The 23,459-nt window shown below is 38.7% G+C and overlaps 1 protein-coding gene across 6 annotated transcripts in view; it reads right to left on the bottom strand.

Annotated features, from left to right (window-relative positions):
• Nucleotides 1-22,383, bottom strand: part of PPP4R3A (protein phosphatase 4 regulatory subunit 3A) — a 46,027-nt gene extending 23,644 nt beyond the window's left edge. For 2 of the 6 annotated variants that reach the window (XM_030041160.2, XM_041128860.1), the window contains exons 1-4: nt 22,154-22,383; nt 13,504-13,559; nt 3,085-3,183; nt 19-636 (exon numbers count right to left, since the gene is read on the bottom strand). In XM_030041160.2, the coding sequence (XP_029897020.1) occupies nt 19-636; nt 3,085-3,183; nt 13,504-13,559; nt 22,154-22,295 (915 nt within the window). In that variant the 5' untranslated portion in view covers nt 22,296-22,383. Of the gene's footprint in view, nt 1-18; nt 637-2,690; nt 2,746-3,084; nt 3,184-4,669; nt 4,735-8,668; nt 9,003-9,708; nt 9,989-10,045; nt 10,172-13,503; nt 13,560-17,073; nt 17,319-22,153 lie in introns of those variants that run through there. The other 4 variants (XM_041128863.1, XM_030041166.2, XM_041128862.1 and 1 more) reach the window with 4 other exon arrangements.
• Between the last annotated feature and the right edge of the window lie 1,076 nt (nt 22,384-23,459).

The following is a 23,459-nucleotide window of genomic DNA, read 5'->3' as shown; positions in this document are numbered from 1 at the left end:
TGAAAATCTGAAACTTACCTGTAACATACCAACTATTTCCACTTTATTAAAAAAGATGAAAGAATGAAGTGTTGATAGCATATTTTCCTCAAAAACTGAGGGAGTGGGTAGGACCATATCTTGAATATACTGTACTCTGTATGTCTGATGTATTTTTTGCTTCAGCTCTGGATCAGATATAGGAATCACCTCTTTAAATTTTGCTGTTTTAGTCAGAAATTCCCTGTGTTTCCGTGACTGTGATAAAGACGGGTCATATTCTAGGCATCCAATTACGTCCATTATACATTCCTCGGAAAACATGACTTCAAAAAGTGCAGTTCTGTTCAAAAGGAAAATTCCCTTGATAATTTCATATAAGTGGTGTAGTCCTTCAATGTTCTCCAAGTCTTCACACACATGAAAAATTTCTAAGAGCTTCTTAATATAGCCCTCATTTTCCAGTGCTAGTGCGAGTTTTTCACGACGTAATGGTGAAGGCAATGAAGATGCCACAAGTTCTGCAATTTCTTCTAGTCGACTTAATTCACAAGATGGCAATTCTAGACCTGGTGATGACATATCATCAAAACGTTCTTCCTCAGATTCATCGACAAGGTCCTGAGTAATATCGACAGAAGGGTCTTTGCCTTGAACCTACAAAATAAGATGTGTTCAGGAAAGTGGAATTTAATGTTTACTGCTACTTGAACGCTTTTTTAAAAATACCATTTCAAATGTCACACACTTTTTCTTTGTATGGCCAAAATAGAAGTGCAAATCTAAGTTTCATATTGAGTACAGCTGGTTTGGAAAATACAACATAATGAAAAGATTTCTTCAGACAGAAGGCTTTACAAAATTATTTCTACATTAGATATTTATTTCTATTTATTTTCTATAAAAAGGAGGAAGAATAAAGAAAAAAGCTACATTTTCTGAGTACTTCAAATAAAAAAGGAAATTCATAATTACTAGTGTGGACTACAACTTTTTAGTAGACTACTGAACTAAGCTATTTGTTTCCAGTCTTTATTCTCTGCAGACAGATTTTCAAATGCAAACCACTATTACATTATTGCAGGGATAGCTTTAAACATTTTTCTATAGGCTATTTATCTGCTCTTGATGCTTTTCAAAACTTTGGCTACCTCAAACAGAAGAGAGAGGCCAGTCTTGGTAATTTAAGTGTTGTTTTCAGTTCTTGAGAGCTGCAAGTCAAAATCTGTTACTGTGCACTTTCTAAATACTCAACAGAGACACAGAATCCCCTCTTAAGAACAGAAAACCCCAAACCACCATTAACGAAAGAGTAGTAGAAACCTGGAGCTGTCAGAAAAACAAGGCACAGGACCTGCAAAGATCTCTCTAGAGATACAATGAGGAAACTGCGGGAAGTTCGGACTAGTGAAAAAAGAGACACAGATGCTTGGGCACCAGAGTGTTTCAGCTTTAATGACATCTTAATTGTGGTATCTGCTTGGAGTCTGACATGTCAAATCCAGAAAGGCACTGCTGTGTAGAGCAGTAGAAGGTACTGCTCTTTTTAATCCTAAAAATGAGCAGAAAAAATCTGGGAGAAATAATTCTTCACGGATAACAGCAAGCCTATACTTAGATTAAAATCCAGAATGCTGTTAAAACCCACATACTGTTCTGCTTATACATCAGCAACCACTTCCAGTATAAGCTGTATCAAAGTTTTCCTTTTAGATGAAGCTTTAATGACTGAGGAAGCTTAAGATCTTCAAAGCACACTAGACACAAATACAATAGCATGACCTCAAAACAGGATGTAAAGACACTGGTTTCTTACAAAAATATTAGATCGTTACAGGAGGCTGAGGAAGCTGGGCTTATCTGGGTGTTTCCCAAGAACACAATTTCCCCTCCCCCCCCATTTTGTTTCTTCTCCCAACTTTTGGTCCTTTGACTGCTAAGGTTCCTGGAAATGTTTCTGTACTTATTTACGTAAGTGGTAAACTGTTGAAGAGACTCATTCCTAAGAAAAAGGAATGATCTATACACATGCAATTATGAAACCAGATTTCTTTTGCTTTATTTCTGAAATCAGTGAGAACAAACTCCAAGAGACAGAGTGGAGAGAGCTAGATGTTTGTTAAGAACAGAAAGAGAGAGCACGCAGAGAGAGAATAGACAAATTTAGAGAAATCCCACCTAATTAAGCACAGAAATTAAGAAAAGTTTGGAATGGAAGAAAAAACCCAAACAAGAACTGACAAATTGAACTAACATCAGTGAATATATTGACTAAACTCCTTTGGGTATTGGTCAATAGTTAATACCTGATCAAATGTTATCCAGAAGCAATACTAATTTAGTGACTATACAGTCATCTGGTCGTAGTGATAAAACACGAGTTAATTAGCCCACATCAAAATATATATATGCTACATATAAATTGTTTGATTTCTGTAAACTGTAAGAATTATAGCCTTGAGTTGATAATACAGGGATAGAGCTATCTCCTACTTCAACTACCAGATCAATCTTTCACACCCTGACAGTCAACAGAAGCATACTGTCACATTTACATGGAAAAAAGTTCTGTTGAGAAACTCAATATTCCCCTCACCTGAAACAGAAGAATGAGGTAAGACAAGAATGAGAAATGTTAAAAGAGAAATGTGAATAAAATGTGGTTAAATCCGTGAGAAATACACTATAAAATTCACTAAGAGCTCACATACATTCTTCTCACTACAACAGAGCTTTGGACAGGTAACCTTTTCCCTTCTGGCCAACCTGGAAAAAGTTAATTATTAAATAATTGTTATGAAACTTTTTAAGCACTCATTTTGAGCTACACTATCTTGGCCGATAATAGAGCTGAGAAGTTAAGTTAAGCAAAAAGACCTGAAAATACTCTAAAAAAAATATTACCCCAAACATAGTTTAAGTTCATACCAAATTTCTGGAGAAAGTTTTCAAAGTCAAAAATGTTAAATGTGAGGGAGGTGGCTAAGACGATAGTTTTTATTTTCTATCTATCGTGTTCAGATTTACCTCTTAGAACAATCTAAAAATTTTGAACACAAACATTAAGATGATTTAGGTTGTCTCAATCTTAATTATTAAACTTACCTGACATATTTTTTCCCATATTTCATCACATCCTGCTTTTTCTTGAAAGCTAAGTGCCAAATCATAATTTTCAGCTTCAGACCACACAATCAAGGTATCCTTTAAAGAGAAGAAGAGTATTTTCAGGCAATGTATTTCAGATTTTACAAACCTGAATCATGTTTAAAGAGCAAAACTGTAAAATAAGAACAGCTTGACACCTAATTATGACAGGACATTATTACAATACAAATGTAAAGATCATACTTTGTAAGATTTTTATATGTTCTGAGATTCTTAGGATTAAAAACATTCTGCATAAACCAGAACAAGGAAGTTCCAGAAAGGTACTGAAAGTTTTAGTTCTTAATTCACATGACCATAATATTCTAAATGTCAAAAAGGTTAATCTAGAATATGTACTTCTACATCAGTGCATCCTCTGATAAAATACAGTAACAAAAGCAAGAAGTTTTGGTTTTTTTTTTTAAATCTGTTTCAACTGGACCACATAAAACTGCACATCTTTTGTAGGATCAAAGTTACAATCTTTTTTTTTTCATTTTTTATAAGCCCCAGAAGACACTGTGCTAATGCACAGAACAGCTGCTTAAAAAGCAGCCCCAAGACACCTACAAACTTTAAACAAGAACAGAAACTTGAGTATGCACACAGTTAACTGCCTAAGAGTGTGCATACCTATTACACTGAACGACACGCACCATTTTTACTCATTCCAAACTACAATTCTGAAAGGATGTTTTGCCCCAGATTTCTAGAAGTTAGTTGAAACCATGCTTAGCTATGTTTACTACCCAGACTCTTAACCTCTCATCTACTTACTAGAATAGTTCAAGAGTTTACCAGAGCCCTCATACTGCATGCAAAAACAATATATGGAAGTGGAAGCTGATGCTGCAAAGAGCAATATCACACACTGATAAGGTATTTGATGTGGTAGTTTACAGACACTCTACTAAATAACTGTTAGAATAAAAAAAAAAAAAACCAAAAACACAAAAAGAGAATATAATCTGCATTATTTACATATTGAATCAAGTTTTATTTTAGAAGTCTTTTGTCTTTCTACCACAGCTAGCTGAAATATAGCCACATTAAATACATATAGCCCCATGAAACTGCATTATTTCAGTTAAGTGCTAAAACATGCATTTACTCACGAGGACAAGAGACATGAGAAATTTTCTACTTATATTTCAATAAGAACCATAAAATAGAGAATTTTTGCTTCATCAAGTATAGATTTTGCTTATAGCGATTATTCCTAAAGGAATTAATTTTAAATATTTGCAAAAGCACTCTAAATTGCCAGACATTTATAAAGTTTAAGGCAGTTTATTAATTAGGCTTAATTGATTTCAAATATTAAAATGAACACTGAGGATAAAGAGAAATCTTACATTTAGATTTCAATATGCACTTACTAGAAAACTCCTTAAACTAAACTGTAATCCAAATAGCACAATCAGCTAGCTCCATTAGGATTCAGTCAAGCAATACAATACAATCAATTTGCCATTACCAGAGCAGGTATACTGCTTCAGAGGCACTAATGGCTTTACCTTGCAAATGGCAAATAGTTTACCTTTTCCTTTTCCAAAGGGTTGAGGAAGAGGTGGTACACAGAAGAAAGGGATTTAGGAAGACCACCTCCAAAATATAAAAGGAAGAAGAAAGTCACAATTAATAGTTTATTCTCTACAAGACAGGTCACGGTACAAATACTCTGGTAATAACAGATTGACAGCACCTAGTACTGCTGACTCCTGTAGAGTAAGAAAAATAACAGTTTACGAAAATTTGGAAAGGGAAGGTCCAAAAGAAAAAAAAAAGAAGATTTTTTTTTTTAACCATCTTTTAAAAACAGTATGTACCTTACTGCAGTATTCATTGTATGTATCGGGTTCAAAATCTAATACATTAATCTCTGCAATTAGTATTTATACTGCAGTAATTTTCAAGGCCACTGTCTAATCAGCTTCCCACTGAGCGGCACTTATTTAAAAAAACCAACCATAACACTAAATCTTAAGTAGACCCTAGCAGAACTTGCAACATTCCTATCTAATTACATTTCCAATTAAGTGAAAGTGGTTAGATTTCTAAGCAAGCCATTTCCAAAAGAAGATCAAAACGTATTTTCTTTTCTATAAAGAACATGACTAACAAATAGGGAAATGACTAAACACAAATAAGGACAGTGTTATTTACATTAACTGCATTAAGTTGAATAAACCAAAGCTCTAAGTCTGAATAAAATCCAGCACTGGATCAACACAGCTCTGTCTGTCTTTCTCCTTTGGGGAGCGGAGGGATGGAGGGAGGAAGGCAGGCAGAGAAAAATGAAAGGAAGACACAAAGGTAAAGCTGCTTTTGAAAACTATAGTCACAGAGATACAGAACTGTATTTGGCCATAGTATAGCAATTGTTCTTGTTAAACAAGATCATCTACTATCATACATGGAAGTTCAGACAGTATTTTTTCACCTATACATGTTCTGATTATTTTTTTTTTAATTGTTTCTTCTTTGGAAAGCAAAACAAAAAACTGCTGAAAGAAATTACTTGAGCAGCAGAACAATGATCTTCAAGTTTGATTTATTAATATTAGAAAAGTATTTACCAATTGCCAACACTAACAATTTCAAATGATTAGTTATCTGTTGTCTTATCACACAAGGATTTTGTATTACAGATTAATATCAGTGCCTCAACAGAAAACTATCAATTGCTACCCTCCAGATCTTATTTGTTTGTACATCCTTTCTTGCCTCAAAGGGCTTTTAAAAGAAAACATGAAACAAAGAAAAGCACTTCACTCTGTTGCACAATACACAGTTCAGTCAAAGTTTAAATTCACTGTTCAATGCAGACAGTTATTAATGTAATTTCATTTTCTTAATCCTACAAAGCTTATACTCTTCAAAAAGAAGAGCAGTACAAGACTTATACATGTAGGGAGAAGTGACTGAAGGAAATTCTAGATGTAGGTAAAAAAACATGAATAAAGGTCTAGTTTCTGCTTGTTTTATTTAAAGGAATCTTTCTGTGTGTTTGATCTGAAATCTCCTCAGTGTAATTTGAATCCACCAACTACTCTGGATCTCTCAGCTATGGAATAGGACTATCTGTTGCTTCCAAATGCCAAGCATTACTTCTTGCAACTCCAAAAAGCAACTGAAATTTCTTAAGACTGCCTCCTCCACTCCAAGAGAAAACAGGAGTGTGAATAAATATATTCAGTGATAGTAGCTGTTGGTTAGAGAGGTAAGGAGATGAGTCTTGCACATTACCCCTCTATGAGCATAAAATCTTCAATTTTATATGATTCATAAAAGCAGTTCTCGCTCAGTTTGATCAAAAACATATCCTTTTTTTGCATTACATACAAAACATTAGCCTCTAAACAAGGAACTGGATGGAACGCCTAAAACAAACATCTAAAATTGGTTCTTATCTAGCTTGTTAAACACAACTAAAATGTGAAAGTGCAGTATTAAATCATAGCTACATTGTGTGAACTAAGTCATAAACACAGACAAATGTTTTATCATTGAAGGCTTTTATACTGAGTGCTCTGCAAGAATCCTAGCATTCTAGCTCCTCGCATTTTTCAAGATGCATTAGAGTTCTTGGCAAGATCTTTTTTTAATAGGATGACAATCAGGAAAATACTTATGTAGTTTACAATCTTATTCTGAGTTTGAAAATAATTTGCTGCTTCGCAAAAAAATATTTTGACAATAGTGCCAGTTGGATGTGTCATCACTACCTTAGCTCATACAAAATTTGCCGTCTCCTTAAGACCATTTATAAAAATTTGTCTCCTTTCATACTATTGTTCATTATGACTGCTCAGATAGAATCAGGAATTCTCAATTTTAAGCAAAAATTCCGAGCATGGCCTCTTTTTAGAAGACCTATGTATTTAACATTCCATAAAGAGGTATTTATCATTTCTACCAGTGAAGGTTAACTTTCTGCACTCTTATCCTTATAAAGATAGAGCCTGAGGCAAAACTTCTTCAAAATACAATCAGGGATTTCTCTGCTGCTTGTCTCATTGTTGGCTGCATCAAGTTCACATGGAGCAAGTTTTGGTTAGTTTGAGGTTTTCAAGGAAGCATTACTGTATGCTACAGCTTTGAGACTACATTCCTAAGAAGCTAATCTTCAAAAATACTACTGCAATAGTTTAAGCCAGGAAGCAGTGGCAACTGTACTTAGATAGACAGGGCTTGGTATCTACCATACGATTTCTCCTCACCTTTTGAAATTATTTCCAAAAGCCTTACTTTCCTTTATAGAAAGGTTGTTGAATACACACTATCGGTCTCAAGTTCTTGCCATAACACTCACCAGAAGTAACACTTTTATTAGACATTAAATCAGTTTTATTTAACTATTAGCAAGCTGATTAGCAGGTGTGTTGTACAGCATTCATACAATCTCCAAAGCGAGCCCTGAGATTTCATAATGAAGAATTTCAGAGCAACTAGTACTCAGGATCTGATTCTGCTGTAAAACTGATTTAAGATTTCTTTCCTAACGTGATAAAAGTAAGAAAACTGTTATTGTTTGACAATATCCTCTCACTGGTGTTCACATCCAGGAAGAATACTAGTCTTCCCTGTAGCTCCAAAATATTCTCTTGGCATTCCTATGAGATTTGGGCTACTCTCAAGAAGTACTGATCCCCCAAATTAGATAGGTCTTCCATAAATTCTTTCTTTCTGTCTTAAAAAGCAAATTAATCTCTTCCTACTAGGCCTCAAATGATTTAGGCCTATGACACTTTCCTGGCCCCCTCTGGAAGTTCAACACAGGAAGGTTGTTCCTCCCCCTCTTGGACTGCCTGCCTGACTGCTAGTCAGTCTTCCTTATCTAAGCCCTTACATTGTTTACAGTTACACAGACACTTCCCTGGACATGCCAAGCCACCTTTCAGCATCTTGCCAGCTATTCATAAGCAGCTTTCTGCTGAGGAAATAAACTACTGGCACTACCCAGGTTTTTTCAGTTAAATATATATAGTTATGGTGGTAGGTTGAAGTAAAATCTTCAGGCTAAAAAAAAACCAGCCCCAGTAATGTAATATAAGTTTCAATTTTGCATTTGCTTTTGTGCATTTGTTTACCTAGAACCTGGATATCTGGATGTGCTAACAAGTTATCCCACAAACTGGAAGAACATATCAAAGGCACACTCAGTCTTTTGGCAGAATGTATTCTATTAGCTTCTACGGAAGCTCAACAATCATACATGACCTTTCAGTTAGTGATTTCATAGCCGCACTCCCATGAATCATGTGGAATAAAATCAGTTTATTCGTTCCATAACAGAACCTCAACTCACTGGCCTAGTGACCATACCCAGAAACAGCAAATTAGATTTCACAGGAAAACATGTGTGAAGATAAAGGAACATGTGATCATTTAAAACAGACGAACCAACCCCCCCCAAAACCAAGAGCAGTCACTCCCCTTTGTTTCTCCCCTCACCCCACAAACCCACACACTTTTCCTTACTATCTTAGCTACAACAGGCACAAATTTTATTGAAATAGTTTCACTGTTGGCTCACTTGTCCTGACAGCAAGGGTAGGAAGTTCATCTTCTCTGAGCATTCTGCCAGTGCCTTTTTGGATCTTTTCAAAATTTAGCTTTGTTATTAATAAGACTGCTATCCGTCATTCAAGGATAGCCACCTTCAAGCTACATAGCTAGTAGATGGTACTCTGGATGAATTTAAGCTTTGTATTCTTGTGAGGAACTGAAAAAGGGACTGCAAAAGCAGAGGACACAAGACACTGAAGCTTCTAATGCAGAGGCAAGACTTTGTAGCTGGAAGCTGGAAGCAACTCAAGTCTTCCTTGTTTCAGGCACAAAAAGGGATGCAATACATACTTCATCACTGGGTTACAGGTTGTACCTGGATGTATCTAAAATAAAGTTGAGGATATAAGTCTTTACTGTTCTATTGCTAAAGCATTGCCAAAGTATACCAAAAGCATATGGAAAAGTATATAACCCAGTCCACACCCATATCTGCTTTCTCCCTAGACAAATGCTATGTATATAGAGGTTTATTTCTCCTTTAAGGTTGCATAGGAAGAGGTGTGTTGTCCTAAAATACTAGTGTAATTATTCATTTTCTGAATAAGGATCACTTGTTTAAGAACAGCACCTTTGTCACCAGCATTATGGAATTGTGTCAATTTTAATGCCTTAAAAAAAAAAAAAAAAAAAAAAGAACAGAACATCATGGATTGAAGTGTGTAAACCAACTTCACCAGGACATTACAATTAAAAGTATCGTCTACCTTTACCAGTATATTAAGAAAACCAAGAACAGAAGAGGAAAACTAAGTATTCTATGTGTGGTCCAGCAACCCATACTATAACTAAATTCCACTTACTAAACAAAATTTGCTTTTAAGGTGTGTGCTACTTGTCCATAATTAAATCCAGTATATTCCATACCAAAGTTATAGGACCATTATTGTAATATTTTAAAGTAAGAATACCAATAAAACTAAACAAGAATACAAGTCAGGAGGCCGAGTGGCTGTACTGACGCACATTTTGCTTTTTCAGAAGAAAACTTCTGTCTACAAATCATACCTTAACATAAGAAATATTGGTCCTTTTTCTGAGCCACAGGACATTAGTTTCTCAAGTTGTTTTCTTTCTAGCTTGTTTTCCTCCTACGGATTCCTTTCTTCTAGTTCTAGTATAAGTAATGATGAGTTTGCCAGGAGGTACAGAGTTCAGAGAATCCAAAAACTTCCACTGGTAGCAATTCTACATTACAGAATCAGATACACAGACATATCTTTCTTTTTGAATGCACAGCAGCAAATGACTCTTTATTGTGACAGAAAGACTAATTTACCTGACCAGTGAAAAGGTACTTAAAAGACTGCCTATGTGTTTCATACTTTAAGGAATTATTTCAAACCTCTAGATGGCAGGTAAGTCTGGGAAGACCGGGGACTAGACTGCAAACTGAAGTATCTCAGGACCATGTAGATGTATGAAAAATGAGTCCCCGAGCAGGTCTCAAGATCTGCCAAGTATTCTTCCTCTCCAAAAGGAAAAGCAGACAGTTGTTATCTACCACCAATTAGACCAACATTTACATGCACACAGAGACCTGACTAATCCACAGTAAAGGGCAGTCATTGCTCTCAAACCTAAACCCCAAGAAATCTAAAGCAGACAGTTTGACAAGATTTTACTTGAAGCTCAGGTTCACAGGGTATGGCTTTTGTTGTTTTGGGGTTTTTTTTTTGTGGTTTCTATGGGTGTTTTACACACCAAGAGAACAGAGGCAGCAAGGCAAAACTGTACTCAGGTCTTCACACTATTATTTTGACAAATAATCATGTAAGCTGTGACAGTTATCATTAAAATATACATATGTATATGCTGAGATTGCATAATTTGCAATATCAACAATTACTGAGACAATCTGTTTCACACTGGCACTACCAGTGCAGCATAGGTAGAAGGTTCTTTGACCAGTGGAAGAACTTCACTGTTTATCACAAAGTTATCTATAGGCTTGTTGAAGAACCCAAAGCAACTGGGATAGCATTTCCCCAAGAGCTTAACTACCACACATCTCTCCTTCCTTCCAACCACAAATTATGTTAGTTGGTCCAATAAAAGATTTGTTTCTTCTTACAAGCCTCATGTCAGCCTAGACAAAAGTCAGAACTCACCCATTTATTTCATTAGATATCTGAAGTGCCCACAAGCCACATGCTAAGTATGTCACAGTAAAAACAGCTTTGATGTACTGTTACACACCCCTTTAAAAGGGAATGGAGGTTCACCCTTGCAACAAAATTCTGAGATAAAGGCTGGTAAGATCGTAACATTGGAAAGTTACTTTGAAATTTTAAGTCTCACATTTCTAGGAGACTTTTCTTGAAATTTTATGAGTGCAAGTGACAACTGCAGGCAAACTCAAAAGTAAGTCTTCTATCTCAGGCTGCAATTTCACTAGTAGCTGAGGTGACCTAAGTGGCACTCTGCAGCCAAAAAGGAAAGATCTCACTCACTCTTCCATCCCATAGTTCTACAGATGGATCCTGTGTGAGGTGGCTTGAAAATTCTGCTGATGTAGAGTTACCAGTTTTTGAAGAGGGATTTGGAGTACCAAGTTGATTTTCTTGTGGTTTAGTGAGTTTAGGCACTTCAGAGTTCTATGAGCAGAGCTGGAAAGAAGCCACTCCTCCTTTCAGCTGCTAAGCTCCAAGCTTAGCTCATATGGAGTCAGGTTTAAACTCTGAAGTTGCCTTTTATAAGGGAAAGGGTAAGTAGGCCTCACCTGAAAGATAATGTGCTACAGAGTAGGATTAATACATGCACCAAGAAAGATTTGGTATTTCTAAGGCTCAGAGTGGACCCCTACATTCAATCTATATTACATACTGCTTTGCTTAAATAATATGAACAACCCACCTGCAAATGTAAATTTCTGTCTATGCCACATTTGAAAGCTTTAAGAACAGCACTTTTCTTTCTCCAGCACAGAAAACATACAGTGCTGTTCTAACAGGCCAGATTCATGTTTAATAATTTTATTTCCCTAACCATGTTTTCACAATTACCAGTATTGATTTGTGCAGTGCTAGATTACAATACATGTCTGGCCCAGAGTAGCAATGAGCACAGACACAAGATGCTGTTGCACTGAGAGGCATGTTGTGGTGGTTTGCACTGATCTTACAACTTCATAGAATCATAGAATGGTTTGGAAGGGACCTTAAAGACCATCTAGTTCCACCCCCCTGCCACGGGCAGGGATACCTTCCACTAGACCAGGTTGCTCAGAGCCCCATCCAACCTGGCCTTGAACACTTCCAGGGATGGGGCAGCCACAGCCTCTCTGAGCAACCTGTTCCAGTGTCTCACCACCCACACAGTAAAGAATTTCTTTCTAATATCTAATCTAAGTCTACCCTCTTTCAGTTTAAAACCATTACCCCTCATCCTACCACTACACATTCTGATAAAGAGTCCCTCCCCATCTTTCCTGTTGGCCCCCTTTAGGTACTGGAAGGCTGCTATAAGGTATCCCTGGAGCCTTCCCTTCTCCAGGCTGAAGAACCTCAACTCTCTCAGCCTGTCCTCATAGGGGAGATGCTCCTACTTGTGCCTACTTTAAGCATGCTTCATGTTTGATCTGGCATAAAGCCTACCAATACAAAGCTCGCCCCTCAATGCTCTTTGAACAGATTGGAACCAGCAAAGCAAGTTTACACTAGATCAGCACTTTATGCCATAGAGCCGTGAAATACTCAAGGTCATTTCAGGAGTCCTAAAGCTCAAGTTACTGTATCATAGAACCATGACCTCAAGCTAGTCAGGATTACAACTAAGAGTTAGCTTGCTTAGCATTTTTGCTGGTCTTGTCCTTTATTACTCCCTGCAATTGATTCTCCACCCCACACTGGCCTTACCAGTTGTTCAGTAAGGACTGTTTATATGGTGCATGATGAATTATATCAAGGGGCAGATACAGGTTAAATTTTCCAAAGAAGGATATTTTAAACCCAGACTGGTTCTCCCATTCAGTTCAATATACAATCCTACAAGCAGCTGCACAACCACTGGGACTGCCTGTGAGAAAAACTACTGTATGTCTACGCTTATAATTAACTATTAAAGCTGAAGACTGAAGAGTGTTTTAATACATTAGCTGTACTGGACAGGATTTTAGGAAGTCTGAGCTGACCAGACAGGCAAACAAAATACAATCTGGTTCAGCATTTCTAAACCTCTAAGGGTAATTCTCAGCATCCATGAAATAAGAACAGCAAACAAAGTGCAAGACCTGCAGTTCACTTCTCAGCAATCTCAGTAGCATTCTTGAGGGGCTCACAACATATGGCTTAAATAATTGAAGCAAGGTGCAAACTACAGGTGAGAAGCTGCTTTTATGTATACAGAATGCTTTGAAGCAGGAGTAACTCATATGCATCTTCCAGTAAAGGCCAAAGGTAAACATGCAAATAGCTTTAAAGCCTTCTAGTCCTCTCTTAAATAAAATACATTGAAAGTTGTAGTATCTGAAACATAAAGAAGAAAAAAGCCAGATGATACTAAGTTTCAGATACTATAATCCTCAGAAACCTCAGCTACTTTGTGATTTTTGCAGCCATGCTTTCCCTGTCTCTTCCAAAGCATTTTTTAGTGTAAAACAGAGTGCAAGTTATATAGATAACTTCACAAAAAATGCAGAGAAATAACACACATGAAATGCACAAAAATTTTGAGAACTACTTTGCCTCTTATTTTTGGTACAAGAACACACAATATAATTTACAATACAGGCAAAAAAAAAGACTGTATTGCTGAAGATAAAGAACTTGCCTTTAAATGTGAAGAAAAAAAAAGTATATTTACCTGTTGCTTCTGGTATGCAGTGTTCGGGTTAATTTTGGACTCCAAAAGAAGAGAGCCTAGAAAAAAAAATTTCCACTTATTTACATGCATACTAAAATTTCAATCTCAACATGATTTTTCTGATGACTCCTTCCTCAAGTAGGTAATAACACCTTTCCTCCCAACAATAAGCATGTTACACCCATATTCTACAGCTTTATATTTCATTTTTCCCCTCAAAGATATTATTCACATAATACAGAACATTCAAGAGTGTTTTAAGGACTGGATTTTTAACCTCTTTCTTATTCTAAGTAATGACTTTTCCACAGAAAAGTTTTTAGAGGTGATAAAAGTCTGAAAAAAATCAGCACACAAAAAGCATCACAACTGCATTCCGTCAATCACCTACAGTCGTTTTGTACGAAATTTGCTAATCATGTAGTATTTGTTCTTAAAGTTTAGCTAAAACACTTACATTAGTTTGCTGGAAAGCATATCTAGAAACTAATGCTTAGAGTGGCAACCATTGTGACTGCCAATACAAAAAAACTTCAGACATGATAAACTTAAGAACAATGGTTTCACAGCAGCTTATACTGATTTAAGACACAGAAGAGCAATTCCATTGTCATGTCTCTGTTTTCTTGCTCTTTCTTTTGCCTAAGCATTAGTGTTAATACATGTCACATTTAAATGGTTTGGAGGGTTGATCTAGGTGAAAACAACCCTTAAAACTGCTTTTATTTTTGGTCCAATCACTTCCCTCATCCACCTTGCTGCTGAGCTGCACAAATGCCAGGGCATGAGGGATTCTTTACAGCCATGACTTAAATTTATGTATCTGCAGAGCTTCACTTAACATACATGAAGACGTATTGATAAATTAAGTTCATAGACAGTCTTGTAATTAAAACATAAGGCTGCAAGCAGCTCTTTAAAGAGGCATTTCCTCTTTTCTCCATTCATTTACCAGTTTAAATTTATTTTTTAAGAAAAGTCCAAACTTTCTTTAAGAAAAGTCTCAACTTGTCAGTTTCACAGCTATAGTTCTAAGCAGTCTTATATTTATACTACTAGAATATTTTCAAAATATCCTCACAGAATCTACACTAAAGAAAAATTAAAATGCTTCAACCATCTCAAATATGGAAGCCTGAGAACTTGAAAACAGGTCAAGAAAACAAATTACTTGGATATGAAAAACATACTTGGAATTGAAAATTGTACTTCCAAATCTCACAGCAGAATCAAGGACTAGCTAGTTTTTACTATCTGAATAGTATACCCATTACAAAATCCACAGCAGAAAATATCCCAAACCAGTGTTTGTTTACCAGGTAACGCCATTCTCAATCTCATCAGTTACATTTACAACCGCCTCCCCCCCACCCTCTCCCGAAGAATTGCTACTGACTAATGGAAGACCATAGAATCCTAAGAGTAGTTGAGTCAGAAGGGACCTCCAAATATCATATAGTCCAACCCTCCTACAACGTGCAGTGACATCTTCAACTAGATGAGGTTGGTCAGAGCCCATTCAACCTGACCTTGAATATTTCCAGGGATGGGGCATCTACCACCTCTCTGGGAAACCTGTTCCAGTGTTTCACCACTTTCATCGTAAAAAATTTCTTCCTTATATCTAGTCTGAATCTACTCTCTTTTAGTTTAAACCCATTACGCCTCATCCTATTGCAAAGTTTTTCCCCATCTTTCTTATAAGCCCCCTTTAAGTATTGAAAGGCCACAGTAAGGTCTCCCCAGAGCCTTCTCTTCTCCAGGCTGAACAACTCCAACTCTCTCAGCCTTTCCTCATAGAAGAGGTGTTCAATCCCTCTGATCATTTCTGTGGCCCTCCTCTGGACCTGCTCCAACAGGTCCATGTCTTTCCTGTGCTGAGGACTCCAGAGCTGGACGCTGTACTCCAGGTGAGGTCTCACCAGAGTGGAGTAGAGGGGCAGCATCACCTTCCTCAACCTGCTGGCCACACTTTTTATGCAGCCCAGGATACAGCTGGCTTCCTGGGCTGCAAGCGCACATTGCCAGCTCATGCCCAGCTTTTCATCCATGAGTACCCTCAAGTCCTTCTCTGCAGGGCTGCTCACAATCCCTTCATCCCCCAGCCTGTATTGATACTGGGGGCTGCCCCGACCCATGTGCAGGACCTTGCACTTGGCCTCGTTGAACCTCATGAGGTTCACATGGGATCACTTCTCAACCTTGTCCACATCCCTCTGGATGGCATCCTGTCTCTCGGGCATGTCAACTGCACCACTCAGTTTGGTGTCATCTGCAAATTTGCTGAGGGTGCGCTCAATTCCACTGTCTGTGTCACTGATGAAGATGTTAGGTTGGGGGAAGTGAGGGAAGAGACGCTGAAGAACCAGACTGATACGTAAGTATCAGAACAGTTTGCTGTCTGATAAGAAAGGTTATTACTTCATTAATTTAGAAGCTTTACCAAGGATTTTGATATTCATTAGCTTACTATGTATGTGATAATTAGATACAATTAATTCATCTTTTTTAATTAACAAAGTAACTTACCTGCGATGGCTGTTTCTTCCTAATTTCTAAGTCTGTTGCTCTACAAGAAGCAGCCTTCACTAATGAAGTTGGCTGAGAAGCTATCGCCCTGTCTCAACTGTTCTTGCAGTAAGAGCTGTTTACAAACTCAGATACATTCCGACAACAAAACTGGACTAAAAAGCCCTCAAGGGAAAAAAAGACACAACAGAAAAGCAATCTCCCCCCAAAACCACTACCCTTTTTTTTTTTTTAAAGAGTTTTTCTAGTTTTCTAACCCGCATTACCTGTTAATAAAGCAGCTTATTTGCTTAAGTATGACAGCATAACTAAAGAAAAAAATAAAAATCACAAACTACAGAGCACAACAGAGAAGGAAAAACATCGAAGGTGAGCTTTACTGATAAATCCAATGCACTGTGGTACCTAACCCATAGTCTTGAGCTTTGAATTTGGGGTTTGCTTAGTGAACATCTAAAAACAGCATTCCCTTTTCCGTTACAATCATCAGTTAGGCAGTATTTCACTTGAACCTTACTTTCAGTTTCAAAGCCTAAGCTTCAACCACATGAAGTTTTAGAATATTATTTTGTGCTATTAACTCAGTTGACTAACTTCTAGAAAGTCTTTACGATCTAGAAATATTTAATACCAGCAAATATGAATTAGAATCTTGTAAGAAATAAAGCACTTGATAATTTCAACATTACATTTTAACTGCTGAACATAGATCTACAGACATGGAAACCCTGAAATTAGCAGAATATCATAAATAACTTGAACACCATGTTTGACAAAATACTATTAAAAAAAAAAACAACCTTGAATACAATTGAATGCAGACATTTCATCTTCCAGGCTAGAAGCAGACACTAGAGAATGACCTCTACTAGACTTGCCACAAAAGAGCATTTCTTCTTCTCTACTAAACATGACACTTGCAGGAAAGACAAATCAAGCCTTATAAGGCTTGACTTGCTTCTCATTACCACATGATTCAACTTATTCCTCACCATTCCGGACAATAACTAGAAAAATATGAATTTGGAGATGGAAACATACTGAAGCATAAACTGGCTCTTTAACTGCCCCAAATCCATCCTTCTGGAGAATATGATGCTCCATTTGTGCAATTTGTTCCCCCAAAAGGGTTCAATGACTCAAAAAAATCAGTGACTATTCTACTAGTTTGTTCAGTGAGATTATTTTCATCCAGTTGGTTTTACAGGATCAGGCCCCTTCCTGGTACGAGGCAGTCTTAGGTCTCTGTTACTTGCTTCTGGGAACCAGGCAACAGTAACAGATGTCTGTAACACAAATATATTCTTTAGAAAAAGGTTATAAAAATTTAACATATCGCAAAGAAAGTTCTTCTCCATTCAGAGTCAGTATCACTACTGACTCCTAAATACAGTTCAAGATGCTTACTCTTGCATTTGTCAAAAGCAATTACTTTTTATGTAGGTATTTTTCTCTTGGTACTATCCTAGAATATATTAAGACTATCCAGTCTACTTTATAAAAATACACCAAAAAAATTTCATCTTCACTGACCCAATGACTCTATTCAAAGTTAGGTATCTGAAAACTCACCTTAATACAAGCTATGGTTTTAATAAACCCTTCAAAATTATGCAGATTTAGTTATTTTCTAAATTATAGCCTTGAATGAATTTGTAAAGGTAACTGCAAGACATTGGTGCCAGAAAGTAACATCTGAAACCACCTATAAAGAAGAAAACATTGATTTGCAGAATTCTGTTATTTGCCACTGTAATGCAACGTAGCACAGCTGGGGTTTTTTGTTAGTATAGTAACACCATTCGGTGCTGTGAAAGGAATGTGTGTATAGGGAAAGACTTGCTCAAAAGAGATTACATACAGATACACAACGCTATTTTCACAGATACTTAGAGAACATCAAATATCCCTATCCGGTAGTCTTAAACAACAAATCTGCAGACTTGTTTACATATATGCATATGGAGGAGACCTGCTGATATGGAATACTGCGCCTCTCCCATCAAACTGTTGCGTGGATCCTTCCCCAAAAGCAGAAAAGGTACAGTGTTGCCCATCACCCCTCACCAGTATAAACACGTTAATGTTTAAATGAAAATTTCAATTCAAGAGCTGTTTTTTGCAAGATGCCCACAGAGGTTTAAGTTCTGCAATCAGTTCTGCTGCTACTGAATCACAGAAACCAATCCACAGAACCTAGGAAACAGCTCAAATCGAAGTCCAGGAATGCGCTCTGCGTTCACTAGAGACTGTTCCTCAGTCTAACACATTTCTGAAGGGTCAAACCCAAACATTAAGGAGAGGGGAGAACCAGGAGAAGAGAAACAAACAAAAAATTCCCCCCCACTCCCCATGTTTTTTTCATTTTAAACTGAGGTAAGTACATAACCACACAATTCAGTGTTGCTTTCCTAAAAATAAATAAATAAAATTAATCCCTTGAGTTTGAGCAAGGTAAAGCAAACGTAAGCCAAATTTTGACTAAGCCTTCTGCCAGTATTATGGGGTTACTGATATCTAGTCTAAAGAAACAGTGAGGATGTGGATGCCTGCCATGTGGCAGAAGTCACTAACATATGGAATTCAGAAATGTCAAACTACAACTTCTGAATAAAATTTATTAGCTAGTTCCTAAAAGATAGCTGGTAAATATGGCCTCCGATGGGGGAGTTCACTTTGGCTTGTCAAAATGTTTAGTTACAGGACTAGTGAGCTTTTAATTAAGAGTTTAAGTCTTCAAATTAACCCAAGTTAGTTGAACAGAAAAGTTCATTCTGAGGTTACTTCAGTCACCTGGGCTCACAACAAAAAAAGCGATCTGAAACCGTGCAGTGAAAATCTAGAAGCACGTAGACATTTTAAGAACAAGGCAGGCCACAGCAGTCTAAAATACCAGGTGAGAAACAGGTAAGAAATCAAAGGCTTTTGATTACACACAAACTCACATGGAAGGTGATCATTCCTAAGAAAAGAGTTCACTATTGCTCTACTGCAATTCAAGAATACACTGCAACTAGGAATCACACAGAGAAACTTTTCAGGGTTTTAAACAACTGTTACCTTTTTCACTTAAGTGTAAAAAAAAAAAAAAAAACCACAAACAAAAAACCCAAAAAAACCCAACAAACAACACAAAACCCAACTCCCTGTTTCAAAGCATAATATATCTGATCTGAAAGCAGTTTATGGTATTTCTGTACTATAATAGATTACTCCAAATTGGCTGCAATGACTCTTAAAGTTCAGTGCCTGGGAGCATTAGACATCTCAGACAGCAACACAAATCCCTTATCTGCTCTAAATTCTCTTCTTTTAAGGTGGTGTTAAAAAAACCACCAACCCAAGAAAAAAAACACTCCTACAGATAAAAAAAATTGCACTCCAATTCTTATTGCTCCAATTCCAGATGATAACTACCTTGGACTTGGCATACTGATTGTGTAGCTCCCTTATCGGAACACCCTGACCCTGCCATAAAATCTCAACCACTTGTAAAGCAGCTACAGAGCTACACCAAGTCACAGCTGCACAATCAAAAGACTGAACTATGTGCTAGCCCACATGGTCAGCCAAATGAACCTCTGGTAATCCTGCTGTTGCTCTATGCACAGCCGAACTGGCCCTTTAACAGGAGTGGGAATTTCCCATACACAGCAGGAACTACAGCTAACATCCCCCACGGCCTCCCCTACTCAGGAAACAGAGCCTTCAACTTCAGGCAGATCCCGAGGTTTTCAGTGAGCTTCCTGGAGCAAGTCAGCAAGAACATGCCAGTGTGCACAGGATGAATCTCAGCTCAAACGCTAGGAAAAGCTGGTTTAGAAAAGGAGGAAGGAAGAAGTTTCATTGTGGAAAGAGGAGGAGCTGACAAAGAAAGACAATACAAGAACGCAATGGAAACATGGAGGCAAATGGTGTATAGGTCACGTTCCTAGTACTTGCATGTATTCGATAACTAGAAAAAAAAAATAGTATCACAGTCAACTACTTCATTTAGTTAAAAAGGCATGCAAGGGAACACACAAATTGCATAGTAGCTAAAACACAAGTCTGGCATTACCTTTTTTCCAAACCATTTGCTCACATGAAAAAATTACTATATTTGCCTTCAAAATTAGCCCACAAACAATTGACACTGGGAGTAAACAAAATATAAATCAAATTTTATGATGTGTTTACACAAGCAAGTTAGAAAAACTAGCCTATTAATAGAGTGCACATTTACCCAGGACTGATACTACCTACTAAATTAAGAACTTAAGCTCTGTATATTATTCAATACTCTTGAAGTACGTGTATGCTGTTTAAGAGAAGTCTAATGTGTGTATCCTACTAAATATACTTCTATGTATTAGGAGCAATTAGTAAGTTTGAGCCAGTTCTGCTTTGATTAGAGTATCTTAGCTATGCAACACAGAGTAATGACTTCATCTTTGCTTTGGGATCATTTATACCAGTTTGTATTTTCCTTCTTACAGATGTTCATTTACAACAAATAAGCTGGCAACAACAGTCCAATGCAGGTTCTAATCAGTCTTAAGCATACATATCCCACTGAAAGTCAACAAAGGTATTTTAGTTTGAATGGGCTATTTCTTCATAAGCAGGATATGAACTGCAGCTCTTTTGCTTTCTTTTCTAAAAAGAATAAAAAAAAAAATCAGGAAATTGTTTAGTGTGTAGAAGACATGACAGTTTTTAAACATGAGCACTTCAGCCATGTAGACAGCAAGGACTGTATCTACAACAAAATATACTGTAAAGATTACGCTAAACATTTAGTGATAACCTTCTTTTTACCTCCCTCCCTCATGTTGAAATTAAACTATTTCCATTTTGAATGTTTTCTCTGACACGATGAAGTTGGCCAAACTATAAATGCATCTTCTTCAGTGTAAAATAAGTAAAATCAAGTATCAGCTTAACTTTTTGAAGTATAATCAAGAAACTACAAAACCCTGAGATTCATGCCGAGCAGAAGCTCAATTATCAAAATCTTGCTCAGATGAAAGTTTGACTCCTCCGTATCAGTTTATGATCTTTGCTGTAGAGATTATCATACAGTTTGTCAGAACTTTCTCAAACAGTAAGAATTAATGATTCTCAAATAGCTTTTCATCCTAGTTCCTACAACGAAAAAGCCAAATAAAGAGAATTATAAGGTCTGTTGACAGTGACAAGCTACAACTAAATCTACAAGTCACTAGATACTACTTCATTAGATATATAGCTACTGTAAGACATGCACTGACAGACTTTACTAACAAAATGGTACATGCTAGATGTTGCAAAGTATACATTTTAAAATCTACTCTGATCATAGCAGTCATGAACTCACTTAACCAATAATCAAGACTAGCCCAAACATGTAGCTACAGGGTTAGATACTACTACTTAACCTATACTGTTGTCACATGTTGTCAGAAAATGCGAAGGAAACTGATAATGCATCATTTTAAATTTATTTACCGGAAGATCTAGAACTGCTGAAGGACTGAGAACTACCATTCCAATAAAAAAAAAAAGCATCTCTGAAAATGCTGTTCTGTCCATTGTATTGTCTTTACTACTATAGCAACTGTACTTTGGTAACTGTTGATAGCTTTCAGAATGTCTTGCATAATTCTTGCTAATAAAGAAAGGCGGGGGGGGGGGAGGGGGGAGGGTTAGGATGTTAGCCATCCAATGACCTTTTAAAAATTTATACTAAAAAAACATCATCAAAGTTTTGAACAACAACTTTCACGAGGGGATTGTTTCCAGAAACATCTAAGGAAAGATACATCACAATCATCAGTTTTGAAACTGGAGTACATTGGGCTTCTAGTGATAGATCACTAGATCTCCAAATCCATACAAGATTTACAAGACCTGAACATATTTTGTACACAACACTGTGTATTCACTATGAATCAACTGCCTACTGTGCTTGTACGCGATGGCAATCTTCCATTTCTTTCACTTGGCCTAACACAAATGAACTATGGTTAGTGCCTACTTGCTTTTAGCAATCACATTTGAATTATGCAGCAAAACATTAAGGCAACAGACACAAAGCTAAGTCCAGTTCCTTTTCCGGGTAGCATGAGGAAAGATTGTACCTTCAGACATACACACTTACCATCACTCTCTGCCCTGACTAGCAGGGACATGCCCTTGAGCCTCTCCACGTAGCAAGAGGACACATGGCCTGTGCCTCGATCGTCCCACTGGCGGTCCTCATTTAGCGTGTAAACCTTCACCCTCCGCCGGGTGTCAGTCATCCTGCCGCCTGCCACACCACAGCCACCACTCTGGCTTGCAGCTGCTGGAGGAGCAGGAGGCTGGTCGGGGGCTAGGCCCCCCTCAAAGGAGGGGAGCGAGTAAGAAGGTAGCAGCCCCACACGGGCACGCCAGGCAAGCTCTTCTTACTCCTCTTCAGTGCTCCAACGGGATCCTCATTATCGAGGGTAACAGAGGACTGGGGAGCGCAGGGGAAGAGCGGGAACAGGAGAAGAGATGAAGATGTGGAAGGGGAGCTGCTCCAGGCACAGTCAGGCGCTGCACAAAAGGCGAGCAAGCTTACACAGGGGAGAGTCGCAGAGAGGAGAAAGGCTCTTTGCAGGGTGAAGGGCAGGCAGGAGAGGCGGTGGTGAAGCAGGGATCCTGGAGGAGAAGTGGATCCACGAGAGTGGAAGCAGCGGTGGACAGCAGATGGCACGGGCGGCAACGGACAGCCGGCCCGGGGTGACAGGAGCAGGCGACACTGGAGGCCGGGGCCCTGGCGAGGGAAGCAGGCGGGAGGCTGGCGAGGCCGGGGTGAAGCAGGCGGGGGGAGGCAGGCGGGAGAGGGGCCGCTCACCCCGGCCTGGAGCTCGGCTCTATTGTGCAGCAGCTGCCCAGGCCCGAAGCCCCTCTCTCGCCGTCCGTCAGCGCGGAGCTTCGAGAAGCCGCCCTCCTTCCCGCCGGGGCTGGCCGGGGCCTGCGTGCACTGCCTGTCCCGCGGCGGGATGAAGCGGACGGGCGGGCTCAGCGCCCCGTCTCCCCCATGAACTCCCGTCGCAGGCGGCGGCTTCACTCCCAGCCCGACTCCGCCGCCATATTCTTCTTCCTCCTCCTCCTCCTCCTCCTCCTCCTCCCGGTGCTGCGGCGGCTCAGTCCCGACTCCTCAGCGCGCCCTGCGACGTGGCCGCGCTCCAGGCGCTCAGCAGCCCGGCCGGCAGAGAGGCGCTTAGCCCTGCGCAGCGGGCGAGCGGCGACGGCAAGGCACGGCGCGGCCCGGTGCAGCGCGGCGCGGCCCGTCCAGCCCGGCCCGGCTCCCACCGGCTCCGTCTCCGCCTCAGTCACTGCGCGGCCGCCATCTTGGTTTCACCTCTCACTGGAGGCGCGGGGTCTCCCAGCCAGCGGCGGCACGGGCCGCCCGCCAGCATTTAAAGGGCCAGCGGCCC

This window comes from Aquila chrysaetos, chromosome 2, assembly GCF_900496995.4.
Source record: "Aquila chrysaetos chrysaetos chromosome 2, bAquChr1.4, whole genome shotgun sequence".
NCBI classification, from domain to species: Eukaryota; Metazoa; Chordata; class Aves; order Accipitriformes; family Accipitridae; genus Aquila; species Aquila chrysaetos.
This window is presented reverse-complemented; position numbering and strand designations above follow the sequence as displayed.